This window comes from Nyctibius grandis, chromosome 5 (assembly GCF_013368605.1).
Source record: "Nyctibius grandis isolate bNycGra1 chromosome 5, bNycGra1.pri, whole genome shotgun sequence".
Lineage (NCBI taxonomy): Eukaryota > Metazoa > Chordata > Aves > Nyctibiiformes > Nyctibiidae > Nyctibius > Nyctibius grandis.
The window spans coordinates 39,369,858-39,385,689 of NC_090662.1; the positions used below are offsets into that span (position 1 = coordinate 39,369,858).

Sequence of the window (15,832 nt, forward strand, 5' to 3'; positions counted from 1 at the left end):
TAAAAGTAGGCCTCAAAGTAGGCCCTAAAAGGCCTACTCTGTGTAACCTTTAGACAGAATCAACTTTCTTTTCAGTAATTTTCCTTTCAGATAAATAACTGCACTTTCTGAAGCTAACTGCATGTTTTGCAGACAGTGATACAAAAATCGTAGATCTCCAAACCCCCTTGCTTTCTAACTTTCCTCACTGAAGTGGGAAGCTAGGTGCGGCTGAGTAAGGAGTCCGAAAGAAAACTCAATAACACCAGAATGTGTTATTAAGCAGGCATTCTTTATTGCAGCGCTGGGCAGCACTGGGGATTATCCACCATGAGTGCTCCACCGGTTTGGCATATTTTCAGAGAATATATACCATAATGTTATACATAGTCATAGGATTTCCGAGAAGTCATTTACATAGCCATGAGATATGCAAATGTCCGTTCGCATGCGCAGTTGTTTTCCCTGGTGGTCGTCGGGGGTCTTCAGATGAAGGCTTGTAGTCTTCCTCACTGTGTTCGCTGATTGACCCCTGCTTCTGCGCAAACTCCGTCTGAGGATCACGTAGGCCACGTCCTTCAAGGTAGCTGTTGCAATTCCCTTATCTCATGCATCGCCCATCCTATGGCCCAGCCATCTGAAGTGAGACCATCCTGGAGCCTCCTTATCTTACAGTCATTACCACTTTTCAAATTGTAAAAACTTCCCTTTGTTTTGTATATCTATGTTAATCGAGTGTCTAAGGTATTTTCAACATCCCTTGCTCTTGGGGACCCCAACTGTTTCAACAGTGTCTGCTTCTGGGACTGATAACGCTGGGACTGATTCTTGCTTGGCTTATTCTTAGAGAATCCAAGGTCTCTGTTAAATTCCTCACTAATTACAAAGAAGGCCCAGAGATAATCAAGACTGTGAACAACATCTTTGTAGTGTCTTAACTGACTTGATTCATAGCTCTGACGCCAGGGGAAGAGAGAAACCTTGTAAGAACCAGAGCAGGATCTTTTCCTCAGAGCCACCTGCATGTGTCAACAGAAAGGCATCAACCACACTTGCGCATAAGTGGGGTCATACAGCGGACAGCATAACTATGGGGGCATTACAACCACCAGAGACCACCCAAGACCCCTTCCCCAATTTAGTACGCATGCGCAAAGACGTTACATAATATATTAGCATATGCATAATGTTTCTTGGAATAGGCGGGCTTTTCTCAGGAATTGTATGAATATTCATTTTTCTATAATGTATATAATGAATGTGCTTTTGTGCCTCGGTGGACATGTTAGGTGGAGCAATCCGCCATATCCCTCAGACGAATAAAGTAATGCCTGCTCGTTAATGCTAAAACCTGGTGATAAGGAGTTTTATTCCTGATTTTGGTGACACTTGCACAGGACCCAGGATGTAGATACATACTATGGTATAGCCCTGCTTTACTGGGAATACGTATTCACATGTGGAGGTGATCTGTATAGTCATTTTACTACGAATGAAAGCATTTGGCTCTTTACGATTGGATTTTTTTGGCTGTCTTCCAAATTCCCCAAGAAGTATGTTCATTCTGTTTATCTGTTTTGAGTCAATCTCAGTAACAAAATTTCTTTCAGACTGCTGCTTGTAAACACAGCCACACATGCAGCCATACAAATATTTATACCAAGGGCAAAGTCCTCTGAATGAAATAAGAGGTCTATGATCTTCATAAAGCAGCAAAGATGAGCGCAACGTATAAGGTAAACCAAGGCCTCTATACCAAACAGTTCTTCATCACTATCTCTTCCATAAGAGATCTCTAGTCCTTATGGTTTACAGAGGGAACTGCCTGTAAAATAACGGAGTGGTCACACTTCAGTTATCTTTGCGAACAGTTGTGCTGGAGGCTTTCAGAAGCACATGGCCACACTGAGTCTTTCCTAGGCTGGTCTGAGATAGCTACAAATTAAGTTGGTCATGCCAGCAGTGTAGCCATGGCAGCATGAGAAAAGAAGAATAGCTATGTAGTGCGCTGGCCTCCATGCAGCTTACATGAGTATAGTGAGTGTATCTATTTTTATAATTATTTTCTGCATTTTGTAGATACACCTGCAATGCTTGCTGTGTAGACAGAAGCCACCCCTAACGCAAAGGACCTAACATCCGTTCAGTATATGGAAACTCTCCTGTAGTAATGGTATCACCCAGCAGCCCCAGGGCTGCAATCTGGAATTATTACCTTAAAGAAGGATTCACCAGAGCCTGGGGAAAGCATCCAGCAGCTTCTCCTCTCTGCTGCTGCAGCAGCCAAAAAGAATTATTTTTACACAGGGGAACACCCTTCTCCTCTCTGGTGTTGCTTTGTGATTACTAGATTGTCTGTAGGCTACTAGGTGTCTGGAAATATTTCCATAATTTTCATACAAGCTGAAGAAGAGATAAAAAGAAAACAATTAAAAAGGTGTAGGGAGGTTTTTGACAGAGCAGAAAAATAAACAGACTGCAGCACAATGCTTATTTCTGACATTCTTGATGGGCATTTTTATGTTACGCATCCTGCAGTCAGAACAAGATACTCTGAGTGTAGCTGATCCACTGTCCACTGCAAGAGCTCTGGATCGAATAACACTGCCTAAAATCACAATTATTTTGCTTCAACACATCTATGCCTTTATTTCTAAACCAAAATTCCTAATAACAGACATGAAGATTGCAGTAAATTCTGATCAGAAGTGCGACATCACTGAAGTTTCTTCATCCTCTGACCGTGACCTCAGACTGTGCTGACTGTTAAGATGGTAGTAGGGACACTCAGCATGGGGTTTTTTAATGTAAACAACTGTCAAGTAAAATCTCCATCATAGTTTTGGCATTTCCTACACTTGGCAGAAAAAAAACGTATCATGAACGCAGTGTGTTACATACCACGCAGGGAAAAATCACAGGTGCTGCCTGAATAGATAGTAATTCCGTTATCTAATAAATACTATTTATTGTGTAAGGGAATGAAAGACAGATTCAGTTTAATGCGCAGAGTAAGGTTTGTTTCCCAGGCCAGCCGCATGTTTCCTGTGTGAGCTGGAAAGGTTATTTAATCTGTCCTGACTCACGCTCAGTTATAAGTATGAAGGGAATGGGAGCTGCTGGTAAGATTTTGTGAATATCATGTATCTGTTTGTCTGTTTTTACACTGCTAGCTCTGAGACAGCAATAAATTAATTCAAGCAGTGGATGGCAGTTCTTTCTTAGAAAAGACATTAACAGGTTCAGCTGATTCAATTACCAGTACTTGAAAGGGCAATGCAAAAAAAAAACCCCACTGCTTTGAGAATCTGTTTGGACAAGATTCAAGCATGAAAAATTGGAAAAACTGCTTTGCTGGCTGGTTACACAAGAGTCATGGAAGCATCTAAGCCTCTGGTTGAGAGATTTGTGTGTAGGCCCTGAAGTGATCGTACTGTAACTCTGTAATAGGGAGTCATTGCTGAGTATCTAATACATGTCGTAGGTCTGACATTTTGGGCATTGCTACTTAACATTTTTGTCAGTGACCTTAAAGATAACGTGACATAATTAGTGATAGTTTGCTAATGAGAAAGAGGATGATTCACTGACAGAGAGCAGCTGGAATTGATTTTTTAGTTGACTAAACAAAATGTGCATTAATTGCAAATATACAAACAAAATGTGTACTAACATGTAAATATACGTTCACACCTACGCAGAAGGGAACACAGGCTAAATTCACGAGAAGAAGAGTTCACACTGGAAAACAAAATATTTTTTAAACTGCTGATAGATCTAACTTCCTCATACAGCCACATCCTAAAGGAACAAGGGCTTCACTTCTATTCCATAAAAAAGAATACCAGGTACTAGAGCGAAGGTTATTACTTCTGCTTTTAACCCATTTGTGGCCACAACAGAAATACTGCCTTGCCCCATTTCTTGTGTCCATAATTTAAGAAGGAGCTTTTGAAGTGTTCACATAGTAAAGTATGTGTGTGGGGCTTCTTTGTGGTTACATAGACCAATACAATGCACAGGTTTTTATAAAGGACTACAGGAATTATTTGGTATTAATTAATCTCTCACTCTCTTTTAATTTGAAATTTAACTTTGCCTTTTGATATCAGTATCTATGTTCAATCTACTATGAGGCAAAATTTTCTCCATCATGACCCTTAGATCTACAGTACAAAAAACCACCAGAGATGTCTGCAAACACCTTTATTTGAGCACACAATTGACGATATTTCATATCCTGAAGTTTGTTTAGTACTATGTATAGAGTCATATCAGTTACAAAAGTATAAAGGAGTGTTAGTAAACTGAACTCCGAGGAAAAGCCACGATTCTTCCCATCAGTGTGAAACCAGTTCATTGCCACAGTGAAATCTGGTCATTTTGCCTCTGTGTAACGTGATGACATAACCCTCTTCTTATACTCAAAGCCTCCAGCTGCATCCATCTACCAGGATGGACTGTAACGAGGAGTGAACACCTGAAATGAATACAGCCGAGTGCTATCCCATGTTTAATGAAATCAAAAGGACTGATGCGCATCATTTGGAATGAACATGAACACTGGTTCCAAGATGGAATTTAATGAATCACAATAGGTCTCATGAACAATTCTATTGGTAATTAGGGCCATAAAGCTACAAGGAATTTAAATCACCCACTGCCCATCACAAAATAACATAAAACTTAATAACAAAGCAAACAACAATATAATAATTGCAGCGCAATACAAAGTTAGCTTAACAGCTAACTAGCGTTTTTAGCTTGCTAGTCAAAAACATGCCCTCAGAGATGTCCACACACACTGCTCAACTTTCTGACTCAAAAGCAACTTGAATTGAAACTGAGGCATTTAAAACATACCAAAAAACAGGCAAGCACTTTTACTCAGGGTTAGGAAAACATGCAATAGTATCTATTGCAATGAAATGCAACTACAGTAAGTCACATTCACAATCAAATCAGTGTCACTTAAAACAATGCTGGCCAGTTTAAATAGCTTAACTGCTCTGGTTTAGCTTAACGAATAAATCTGCTGCATTTACAGAAGGTGTACATCAGAACAGTGAGAAAGATTATCTTGTGTTTAAGAGATCTGCCTGAGATTCAAGCATGTGTATAGTTGCCAATTCTCGTATTCAGTAGTTCTGAAAGAGTTTTCAGTTCTGCAACCACTTGTACGACTCATTTCCAAACCCGTGGGCAATCTTGCTGTATTTGGCTGGCAATGTTGAGCAGACTGAGTGTCAAAGATGGTAGTTGAAAAGATATGTATTATAAGAATCGGCTGGATGGTGGCACTCAAAGAGTTATGGTCAACGGCTCAATGTCCAAGTGGACACCAGTGATGAGTGGCGTTCCTCAGGGATCGGTATTGGGACCGGTCCTGTTTAACATCTTTGTCAGCGACATGGACGGTGGGATTGAGCGCGCCCTCAGCAAGTTTGCTGTCGACACCAAGCTGTGTGGTGTGGTCAACACGCTGGAGGGAAGGGATGCCATCCAGAGGGACCTCGACAGGCTTGAGAGCTGGGCCTGTGCAAACCGCATGAAGTTCAACATGGCCAAGTGCAAGGTCCTGCATGTGGGTCAGGGCAATCCCAAGCACAAATACAGGCTGGGCAGAGAATGGATTGAGAGCAGTCCTGAGGAGAAGGACTTAGGGGTGATGGTTGATGAGAAGCTCAACATGAGCCAGCAATGCACGCTTGCAGCCCAGCAGGCCAACCATATCCTGGGCTGCATCAAAAGAAGCATGGCCAGCAGGTTGAGGGAGGTGATTCTGCCCCTTTACTCTGCTCTCATGAGACCCCACCTGGAATACTGCATTCAGCTCTGGGGCCCCCAATATGGGGGGACATGGAGCTGTTGGAACGAGTCCAGAGGAGGGCCACGAAGATGATCAGAGGGCTGGAGCACCTCTCCTATGAAGACAGGCTAAGTTGGGGCTGTTCAGCCTGGAGAAGAGAAGGCTCTGGGGAGACCTCATAGCAGCCTTCCAGTACCTGAAGGGGGCCTACAGGAAAGCAGGAGAGGGGCTTTTTACAAGGGCAAGTAGTGACAGGATGAGGGGGAATGGTTTTAAACTGAAAGAGGGGAGATTTAGATTAGATATTAGGAGGAAATTCTTTACTGTGAGGGTGGTGAGACACTGGAACAGGTTGCCCAGAGAGGTTGTGTCTGCCCCCTCCCTGGCAGTGTTTAAGGCCAGGTTGGATGGGGCTTTGAGCAACCTGGTCTAGAGGAAAGGTGTCCCTGCCTGTGGCAGGGGGGTTGGAACTAGATGATCTTTAAGGTCCCTTCCAACCCAAACCATTCTGTGATTCTATGATTCTAAATGTAAATGATAAAAAGTGAAGTACACAAATAATAGAACAAAATTTAAACTAAGTCACTGAGATTCAAGTATCAAACACAGAATGGCCTTCAAGGAGGATGGAGACTGCGCTTAACCTAAAAAAACCCTTTTAATTAATAGATATGTTGCTTATTAAAGTAATTTTATACCAAATTTCCTAAGATCCTGAATTACAGAAGGTCTCACCAAATTCACAAGTGCTCTGCTTGGTTCAAAAAGTGCCACAATGTATAAACAGAAATTATGTGATACTAAAAAGTCATAGTAATCTCAACTGTAGAAGCAGATGAAATCCCCCAGAATGCATTGTTACACTATTCTAAGACTAATTTAGAATCCCAGTACTGTGAGTTGGGTACTATTACAGTTGTATGTCCAATTTTGTCTTGACATAGTTAAAGAAGGGTGCTGTTAATCTGCAGAGAGGACAGCGGATGACTGAAAACTAAACACTGGGCTTCATAATAGACAACTAAAGAGCTGCAGTAAAATTTTTTTCATGCATCTCAACAGACTAATAAATCTAAGACTCTATAATGTAATAAGAAAATTATTTTAAGAATCAAGAATGTTAATATTTTTTGCTTATGAGAGGAGTAGTATACAGTCCTTTTTTTCGTGATCTACAAAACAGAGCATGGACCAAACTGAGATTAGTGGAAAGGGTGGAACGTCAGTCAGAAACAGCTTTAAAAAAAATCATGTATGTTACACTTAATAGAGGTGGCAGGGTTGCTATAAAGCTGTTACAAATCTGGAAAGCCTGTAGCATGCTCCCAGTTCTATGCCACTACACACCTGGCATAAGAGAAGATGGATAATCAGCAGGTACAAGCTAATATAATAAAAATAATTAACATCATGAAATGATCTGCTTTTTCTCAAGAAACCATAATTTTACACAAACAGTATAAATTACAAAGAAACAAACAATACATAAAACCTTTCTTCCTAAGAGGTGTAATAGATATATTCCAAAATATTTATCACTACTTTTCTTAAATATTTTTACAATTTTTTACACAATCCTTAACAAAAAAAAAAACATACAGCACAAGTTGTCAATTTTATTTAAATGCAGTAATCATCTATTCCCTCAGTACTTTTACTTCAGAAGTTGGCATTAGTCTGTGAGGAAGAGTGGCCAAATTTACTGCTATGGCTTTGATTAAAGAAAACATCATCTATCTTTCGTATAAGTTAACTTATCAGGCATTCACAATATAAGAGTAGCCCCCTATCCAAACTGCATGTTTACAGTAATCTTGTTTGATCAAACAAAACAGTAAGATTTGCAGGAAATTAGTATACACATACAATCTAATACATACTAATTTGCTTGTTTTAAATGTGTTTAAGCTCAATTCTTTTCACTTGTCTCACCTGTCTCACCATTGTTAAGAGGGAAATATGGCCATATGACAGTTTTCCTCATCTTCCTAATTTTAATTACAGGGATAACTCAAGATGTCCCATTCAGACAAATTCTACCCAAAATACTTGCTCCCTTTTCATAACAAAGGCAGTGTTATAGAACAGTTTACTGACTCGCATTTCACAAGAAATTTCAATCGTTTTAGTTCAGGCAGACAAGCAGATTCAGGGAGTACCAATATGCCCACAGCTCACCACGTACAGTAAATAGGTGGAAAAATCCAAACAACAAAAAGGAAGTAAATCATTAAAGCTTACCTAAGAAATACCTATGCATAGTCAATAATTAATTGACTCATTCTCCTAGCAAATCACCCATGTTTCTTATGAAGGTATTTGGACTGGTCTGTCAATTGTCATCAGGACTGAAGCCCAGAATGGAAGCACTTAGACCGGAAAATCCTTTGGAAAATGCTTATTGGTTAAGCACATAACTAGTTCTACTGAAGACAACAGTCTTGTGTTTTTTTTAAGTAAGCATATAAAAATCAAAGCTTTTGGTAATACACAGCCCAATGCATCCTGAAAGTGTTAACAATGTTACAGAATCATGGGTTTGATTTTACTGAACACAGGGGTGAAATCCTAATTCCTTCTCTGAAGGCACATAAAGTTTGACCACCTAATTCAATTGTGCCAGTATTACATGGTTTTAAAACCTCACATCCATTTATCCAGTTCTGTCAAGTTAAGAGCCAGTAATCTGAAAATGATGTAAAAACAAAGATCTTAAAATAATAAATTACTTAGAAAGCAATCCTGCACTTTTTGCCTCATAAAGCACACCTAAAGATTTATGCCTACAGGTACAGTGTACAATGCTGTGCCAGGGGGAGCCCGTTTACTATCTGACTTGCAATGCATCTCACAGTAAATGAACATACAAGTAGCGATGCTCAAATTTACGAGTTTTTTCCCTTTTTCATTAGAAGATACACACACACAAAAAGATAAAAAGAGATCTTTTCTCTGAGTAAGACTGAAGATTTTCAGGAAAGTCTGAAGAAAAGCCATTATTTAGAATAAAATTATTTCAAAAAGTAAGGCAGTAAAAATTTATTCTCTCTTCTGATTCTTTGTAATTTTTCCCAAGTTTAAAACCCACAGACTGTAGAAACTCAAGAATGTTTTCCAGCTCCCTGGGTTTATGGAAGGGCAACAGAACCATGCTGCATTACAGGTAGGCAGCCACCACAGTACAGGATTTACAGCAACCAGAATATGGAAAAATAATTATTGCAGAGGCCAAAACCTTCATGAGATGTTAACCGTTCGACAATGAACGGTGTCCTCCAGAAGGAAGCTCCCAGGCAGCGTTCAGGCTGCCTAGGAGGGAAGCCTTTGCTATGGCTGAGGTTACACAGGGAGCATTACCACAAGCAACAGACACTGGTTGAAGAGCTCATGCTCATTGTTCCAAGTGCCTGCTTCTGAAATGGATTAAAAACAGCTGGTTGGAAAGCTTTTGGATTTCAGAGGGACACTGCTGAGCAGCTGCTGGTGACAAGGAAGGTACCCGGGACCCCACTGCCCCCTGTCCCCTTGTTTTTGCCCTGTGTTTATCTTAAACTTCTCAACTTTGGCTTTGCCTGGAGAAAACCACGGAAAGCTCCGTACGCACACGGGTGCGAAGGGCACAAACCTTTACTCCTGCAGAACGCAAAGAACTTCACGATTCACAAGGAAAACCTAACAGCCTGCCACGTTTTTTGTGTTTTTTAAACCGCATTCAGCACCGACCTCCCCCCGAGAGCCGGACTGGGAGAGACGGAACTCCTCTCGCCGCTCAGAGGGTCGGGGGATGCTGAAGACCACCTGCAGGTGACCTGCGGCGAGGCCAAGGATCTTCACCACACTCTTCCCCTGCTCTTCGCCAACGCCGCAGTTTGTCCCCCCCTGCTACCCCGCCAGCACCTCGCCGGCGCCAGCAGCCCCCCTCTGCCCGGGCCCCAGCGCCGCCTCCCACCCCTTGGTGCCGGCCCGGCGTGGTTTCAGTGACACAGCGGTGAAGGGTCAACACTCCCCGCTCCGGCCTAACTCGGGCCCGGGAGGCTGGGGCCGGGTGCCGCCTCCCGCCGGGCCGCGGCCCTCCCCGCCCCCCGGCCGTGTGTGCGGAAGCGGCCTGACGCGCGGCGCTGGCGGCGCCCGGGATTGTGGGAGGCGGGGGGCCGCGGCGGCGGCGCCGCGGAGGGGAAGGGGCCGGGGCCGCGGCTGACGGGTTCCGGTGTCGGGCGCAGACGTGTCGGCCGGGGCCGCGGAGCGAGAGGCCGCTGCCCTGCCCGCTCGGAACAGCGCCCGGCCCGGGGCCGGCCCGGCGGCGCCATGTCCGGGACCAGCAGCCCCGAAGCCGTGAAGAAGCTGCTAGAAAACATGCAGGGAGACCTGCGGGGCCTGAGCCTGGAGTGCCGGAAAAAATTCCCCCCCGTCAAGGAGGTGAGCGGGGGGCTGAGCTGAGACGGGCCGGGCCGGGTCAGGCCGGGCCGGGCGGTGGACGCCGCTCCGGAGGGGCTTCCCTCGCCGCGGGGCCCGGCCGGAGCGGAGGCTGCCGGCGTGCCCGTGCCCCCGTACCCTCAGCCCGCTGCCGCTCCCGGTGAAGTCGCTCCTTCATGGCTGCGGGTTGCCGAGCGCTGTCTGTGCCGAGACGTGGCTTTGCGCGTCGTGTTTGTGGGTGGTTGTTTTTAATGCGTTATCGGGGCAGGGGACGTGGGCCGGGCTCGTTCACCTCAGGGAGTGGGGCTGGGGAGATGGATCATCTGTTGACAGGAGCAAAATGGGGGCGGCCCCGCTTCACCCCCAGCGTCCTGCCGGGGCAGAAAGACAAAGTTTGGCTTGTCTGTCTCGGCATCTCCTCACGAAACTCGCCCGAGGCGGGCTCGGTGCTGAGGGTTTGGGCGCACCGGCGGGCGGGCACCTTAACAGGTGCCTGACGGGCCGCGCCTCGGTAGCGGCTGGCCGGCGGGCGAGGGGGGGCAGCCCCGCTGGTGAGGGCCGCGCTCTGCCCCCGCCGGGGCTCGGCCGCCCCTCCGGCCGCGGTGGGGTACCTGGGGGCGGGGGCCTCGCAGGTCTCCCTCCAGGTCGGTGCCTTACTCGTGTAAGCGGCGCACACGGTTTCTGAAGCGCGGCTCCCGAGTCGGCGGACATCTGTGTCGGCCGGTGTTAACTCTGTGGGTCGCTGGTGATGGCTAGTGTGCTCTGTGGTGTGGGGTTATGTGGCTTTCCAGTGGTGTGGTTACAATCGAGGAAGCTTGGGAGACAGAGTTTAGGGTACTTCTTTCTTCCTTTTTAAAAATTCCATTAATAAATTTATGTCAGTAGGGTTGCATGTTTTATTTTTCAAACCTTGGTTTACTCTGTGCAGCTTGAGACTTCAGTAATCTTCATGAGCAGTTTTACTGTAACTGAAGGGAAATTTTCTCTAATTCAAAGTCTACATTTTAACTGTGTATTTCTCTAGTGTATTTACAAGGTCAGTTTAACTTTTTCCTTATCAATAGTTTATCACTTGCCATTTTAAAAATATTTTTTTTCTACACAATAGTGGGAGGAAAAATACTAAATATATTAACTCAGATTAAGCTGCAGAACTAGAAAGGTACCCGGGAAAGTATGGTACATACTCTGTCAGTTTGGAAGAAAGGAATTACATACATAATGTGACTTTAGTTCCAGTTAAGTGATAGTATATTTAATGTTGTATGCAGTATTATACACTTTAACAGATTAATTGAAGCTAATGACCGTGCTTGTTTTGAAAGGCGTGAAGCATCATGCCGTAGCAAAGCAAAGTTGTATACGATTATAGGTTGCAGTGTGTGGAGGAATGGCAGTGTGTTTGAGACATTGTATGTGGTCACAGAAAAACACGAGAAAGTTGTGATCAGTTCTGAGAAATTGTGTGTGGTTACATGTAAATAAGAAAAAGTTGTGGTCAGTGGAGAAGAAATCTGTGTGTGTTTTGGAGGGAGGAGGAGGTGCCGCTTCCACTTTCTTGTGTGCATTACTGTGTGACTCTGAGTAAGTTGTTTGGTCTCGAACAAGTTTCCCCACTGTTTTAATATTTACTTTCTTCAAGATCTAGAAAGGAGATGGGCCATGTAATTCTTAAGCTAGTATTTTTAGCCATGTTTCATTATATTTGCCATGCTGAAGGTTAGAGGAACCACTGCATGTGCAGTTCTTAATACTTGTTCAGCATGTTTATCATATTCTTGCGCAGGTATGACTTTTGTGTTGTTCCCTTTTACATCTCAACAGCAATGTGCATAGCTTCATTGAAAAAACTTAAGTTTTTCACAGTTGTCTGGAGTTTGGGTAGGTTTATGGAATAGTACTGGAAGGTGTTTACAAAGAGGTGAGACTCTTTCTGCTATGAGTTGTGGGCTCTTACAGAGAGGTCTGAGGTGAGAGCAGTCCTCTAGTAGGATGTATGGTACAGTTGCAGGAAATGATCATACTTCCTCACTTTTGGAAGCCATTTTTTTTTGTTCTAGTTTTAAAGGAAACAACTGTCCTTTTCTGTCAAATCTCAACTGCTAAACAGGTATTTTAATTGTGTGCATTTGGTCTGATCATGATTAGATTTGTCTAGAGTGATCAGAGGAAAGGCATGTTCTTCCTACTGATTTGGAAGAGCACCAGCTTTTTAAACCATGTTTAAACATAGGCTTTTTAAAACAAATTCCTACTACTTATAATCTCACTTTTTTACTTGGCAGTGTAACTAGACTATCCTCATCATTACGACATGCAGTGTAATTTGTGAGTTTATCTTGCAGCTGATGTGTATGCTTCCATGTCACTTAATAAACTTATTGTACCTTGATAAAGCTATTGAAAAACTCCATAGTCCAAAATTAATAGTGATGAGCTGTATTGTAGCTGTTAGATTTGGTGGGTACTTTATGAAGGTAAACTGCTTCTAATAATCTTTCCAATTTCTGATGTAATCTAAAATTTTGCTCAAAGCTATTTATTATCATCAGACATTTAAAAAATGATTTATCTATTCTGTTTTTTTGATTTTTATATTAATACTGTTAAAATTCTGCAAAATGAATTTAGCTAATAGGTTTGCTAGTGATAAAAGTAGTAGTGTAGTTCCCAATTCTACTTATTGCTGAAATGATTAATTTGAGTGAATCCTTTTTTAATCAATACTGTAAGGAGTTAAAGTGGTGTGATCAGAAAAATAGAGCCTGTTTTTTTTTTAATTAAATAGGGTTTTAGTTTTCACTTTTTAAAGATTTTTCTAATGAATGTTATTACAAACTAATGCCATATCTATTAGTTACAGAGAGACCAAAACAATATTAAATGATTATTTGAACAGGCAGGTAGATGACACAGCTGAAGAACTTTATCAGTTTGTTGTGGGTTTTTTTGGGGGGTGGGGGGGTAGCTGCAGCAGAAAAGGGGACAGCTGGCTGTGGGACCCCACAGACTGTGAGGTTTAAACCTTATCCTCAGTTAGAAGCTGAAAGCAAAGTCTTAAACCCTTATTGGAAATGGAACTTGAACTCTTCACTGTTTTAAGCACTTTCATCTCATATTTTTCTATTACTTCTGAGCCTGTAAAGTCTTAGTAGGTCACATTTATGTGGAAATCGGGTAGTTGTAAGTTCAGTCACTTACAACAGTGGATTCTGAGGTTTTTGCTGACTCTTTGATAATCTGTTAAGAAACACTGAAATTACTGAGTTTCTCCCAATGTTAAACTTAGGACACAAATATGTGGCAAACTTCCTTCCTCTTAGTTAGAAAGAGCTTTTAACTAAGAAATGACAGAATGTATTGTTAGCCCCAAAGCAATCCACACCTCATCTTTGCTCCATGCGACAAATGATACCTGAGTAGGATTTTCCAAGGTGGTGCCACTTAATACATTGAGAATGGGAACTGCAGAAAGAATCTGTGGGTTTGAAATTGTGTTGCTGATGATGTTTGGGGATTAACTAATGTGCTAGACTTAATTTTCTTAGGAGTGTGGGTAATACCAGTTACTATTAGACTTCAGACCTGTGTCTGTCGCTAGGTGGTTTCGACTGTTTCTTTTTGATAGGTGGATGAATCCTGCGTGATACTTCCTCATATCAGCCTCGACTACAGAAGTATACTAAGCATGAAAGCTATATACTATGACCCAAGGATAATTTGGTGGTTATGTCTGTGATATGCCAAAACTGTTTATATTGGCAGATGTACAAATAGTGACATTGCTGAAAAGTGTATTATTATTTTCCCAATTTATTTCCATTTCCCGATCGTAAAAAATATACACCAACCAGGCATGTGATAGAAGCTCTCAGGGCAAGTGTAAATTAAACAGTGTCTTTTGGAGCTTGAAATTACAGATGATGAAGCAATCTTTGGTACCGGTGTGAGTTGTGCTCATGTTAACTTAAGGAATCTGACATTTCTTCTAGAAAACAATACCACTTGGCCGTTATACCCTTGTTTTTAATATGATGGGCCCTAAGCTTTGCTCTATCATAGAGCATTGTAGTGCTTAACTTCTAATTCTGGACGGAATTGTGTGGCGCACACATAAAGCTCTATAGACTATCTTAACCTGCTTGTGAGTGGAGTTTCAATATCCTGTGCTGGGTGTGTGGGCAGCTGGTGGTGCTCTCTTTAGTGAACTGGAGTAAGAATTTTGTCTTATCACAAAATTGAAAATAGTTCAGTGTGCTAAACAGGTTACCTGCTGTTTCTTATTAGTGAATGAAAATACTGTTCTGTCAGCTGTATCTGATTTGGTTAGATTGTTTCACTGTGTAAGAAACCTTAGAAATACAAGAGGAAAATATTTATGATTAGCAGAAGTAATGGAGTTAAAAGGGAAAATACCCAAAAAGTTGTTCTTAGCCTGAATTCCAGTGATATGTAACTCCTTGTTGTTTACACAGATCCAGTCCAACAGTCTCAGCTTTCTAGTAGGCTCGTAGTCTCTACGTTGACTCAGGTTTTTTCTTGACTTTTAAATAACAGTAAAGGCAAAATTAGCTTAAAAAAGCACATGGAAAAACTAACTCTTACCCATCTTCCTACACAGTTATAGGCACCCTTGTGCTGGTAGGAGGGGAAGGGAGAGGGAGGGCAGGGACTGCATTGTCCTGTGGCAGGATCAGCTTGGCCTGGTTTAGACAGGGTGTGCCCTCTGCTTGGCAGCTGTGTAATGGATTGCAGGTGTCTGGATGTTTTAGGATGTTTGCTGCTGTAGTAATTTGGAATAGTAGTGCTGGAAAAGAAATAGTGTTCAGCTTCCCTCAACCTGGAAGAGCAGCACAGTTTTAGCTTTGAATACTTTGGTCAGTTGAAATGCTCTCTTGAGACTCCTGAAAGATAGCTTTTGATAGCCTCTCTGTACTGTTTCTTTTCCAGACCTTTTTTTGAAACAGCAATGTTGCTTTTGTTCAACTATTTATTGAGTTGTGTATGCCTTTGGCATACAGACATATTTTTGAAACTGTGTTGTAAATTAATTTGATGTATCTAGGAAAAAGAATAGAATCCAATTTTGCAATCTTCTTTTCCTTCTTTTATAAGTCATTCTACTTGCAGGCAAGAAGCCTTCCAAAATTATCTGGGCAAAAGTTAAAGAATCCAGATTTGAGTGACTTTTTGATAAAGCAAACTTTAAATTATTTGATTACAGTAGAAGTGATGTGGGCCAACTGAGCCAAGAGATAGGATTTGCCCTTTCTGAGGGTCTGTCTGTTATGTTCTGTGAACATAGTTTTTATTCATACATTTCTTCCTTTGGAGTCCACTGCTGTCTGCACTGAGTGACATGCGTGACAGTTTATCCCCTGGGTTAAATCATTCTCATTTTGGAGTAATATGCTGATCCTGAACACATCTTAGGGCTAATGCCAAAAAATTAGTTGGGAAGCTTGTCCTTTTAGGGGACACCTCTGATGTAATTGGGTAGCTGTATGAAACTAAATATGAGGATGTATTGCAAAATTTAAACGTATGTTAAAAAGATACAGATGAGTTAATTAGGTTTATAATGTCGAAGTAATTGGGATTCCTAATGCAACTGGCAGGAACAGTTAAAAA

General features: G+C 42.2%; 1 protein-coding gene across 5 annotated transcripts in view; it reads left to right on the top strand.

The window, feature by feature from the left end:
* The first annotated feature begins 9,994 nt into the window (after positions 1-9,994).
* The window catches only part of MON2 (MON2 homolog, regulator of endosome-to-Golgi trafficking), a 97,959-nt gene continuing 92,121 nt past the window's right edge, over positions 9,995-15,832 (top strand). For all 5 annotated transcript variants that reach the window (XM_068400428.1, XM_068400431.1, XM_068400429.1 and 2 more), the window contains exon 1: positions 9,995-10,204. In XM_068400428.1, coding sequence (XP_068256529.1) covers positions 10,094-10,204 — 111 coding nt within the window. In that variant the 5' untranslated portion in view covers positions 9,995-10,093. The remainder of the gene's footprint in view (positions 10,205-15,832) is intronic.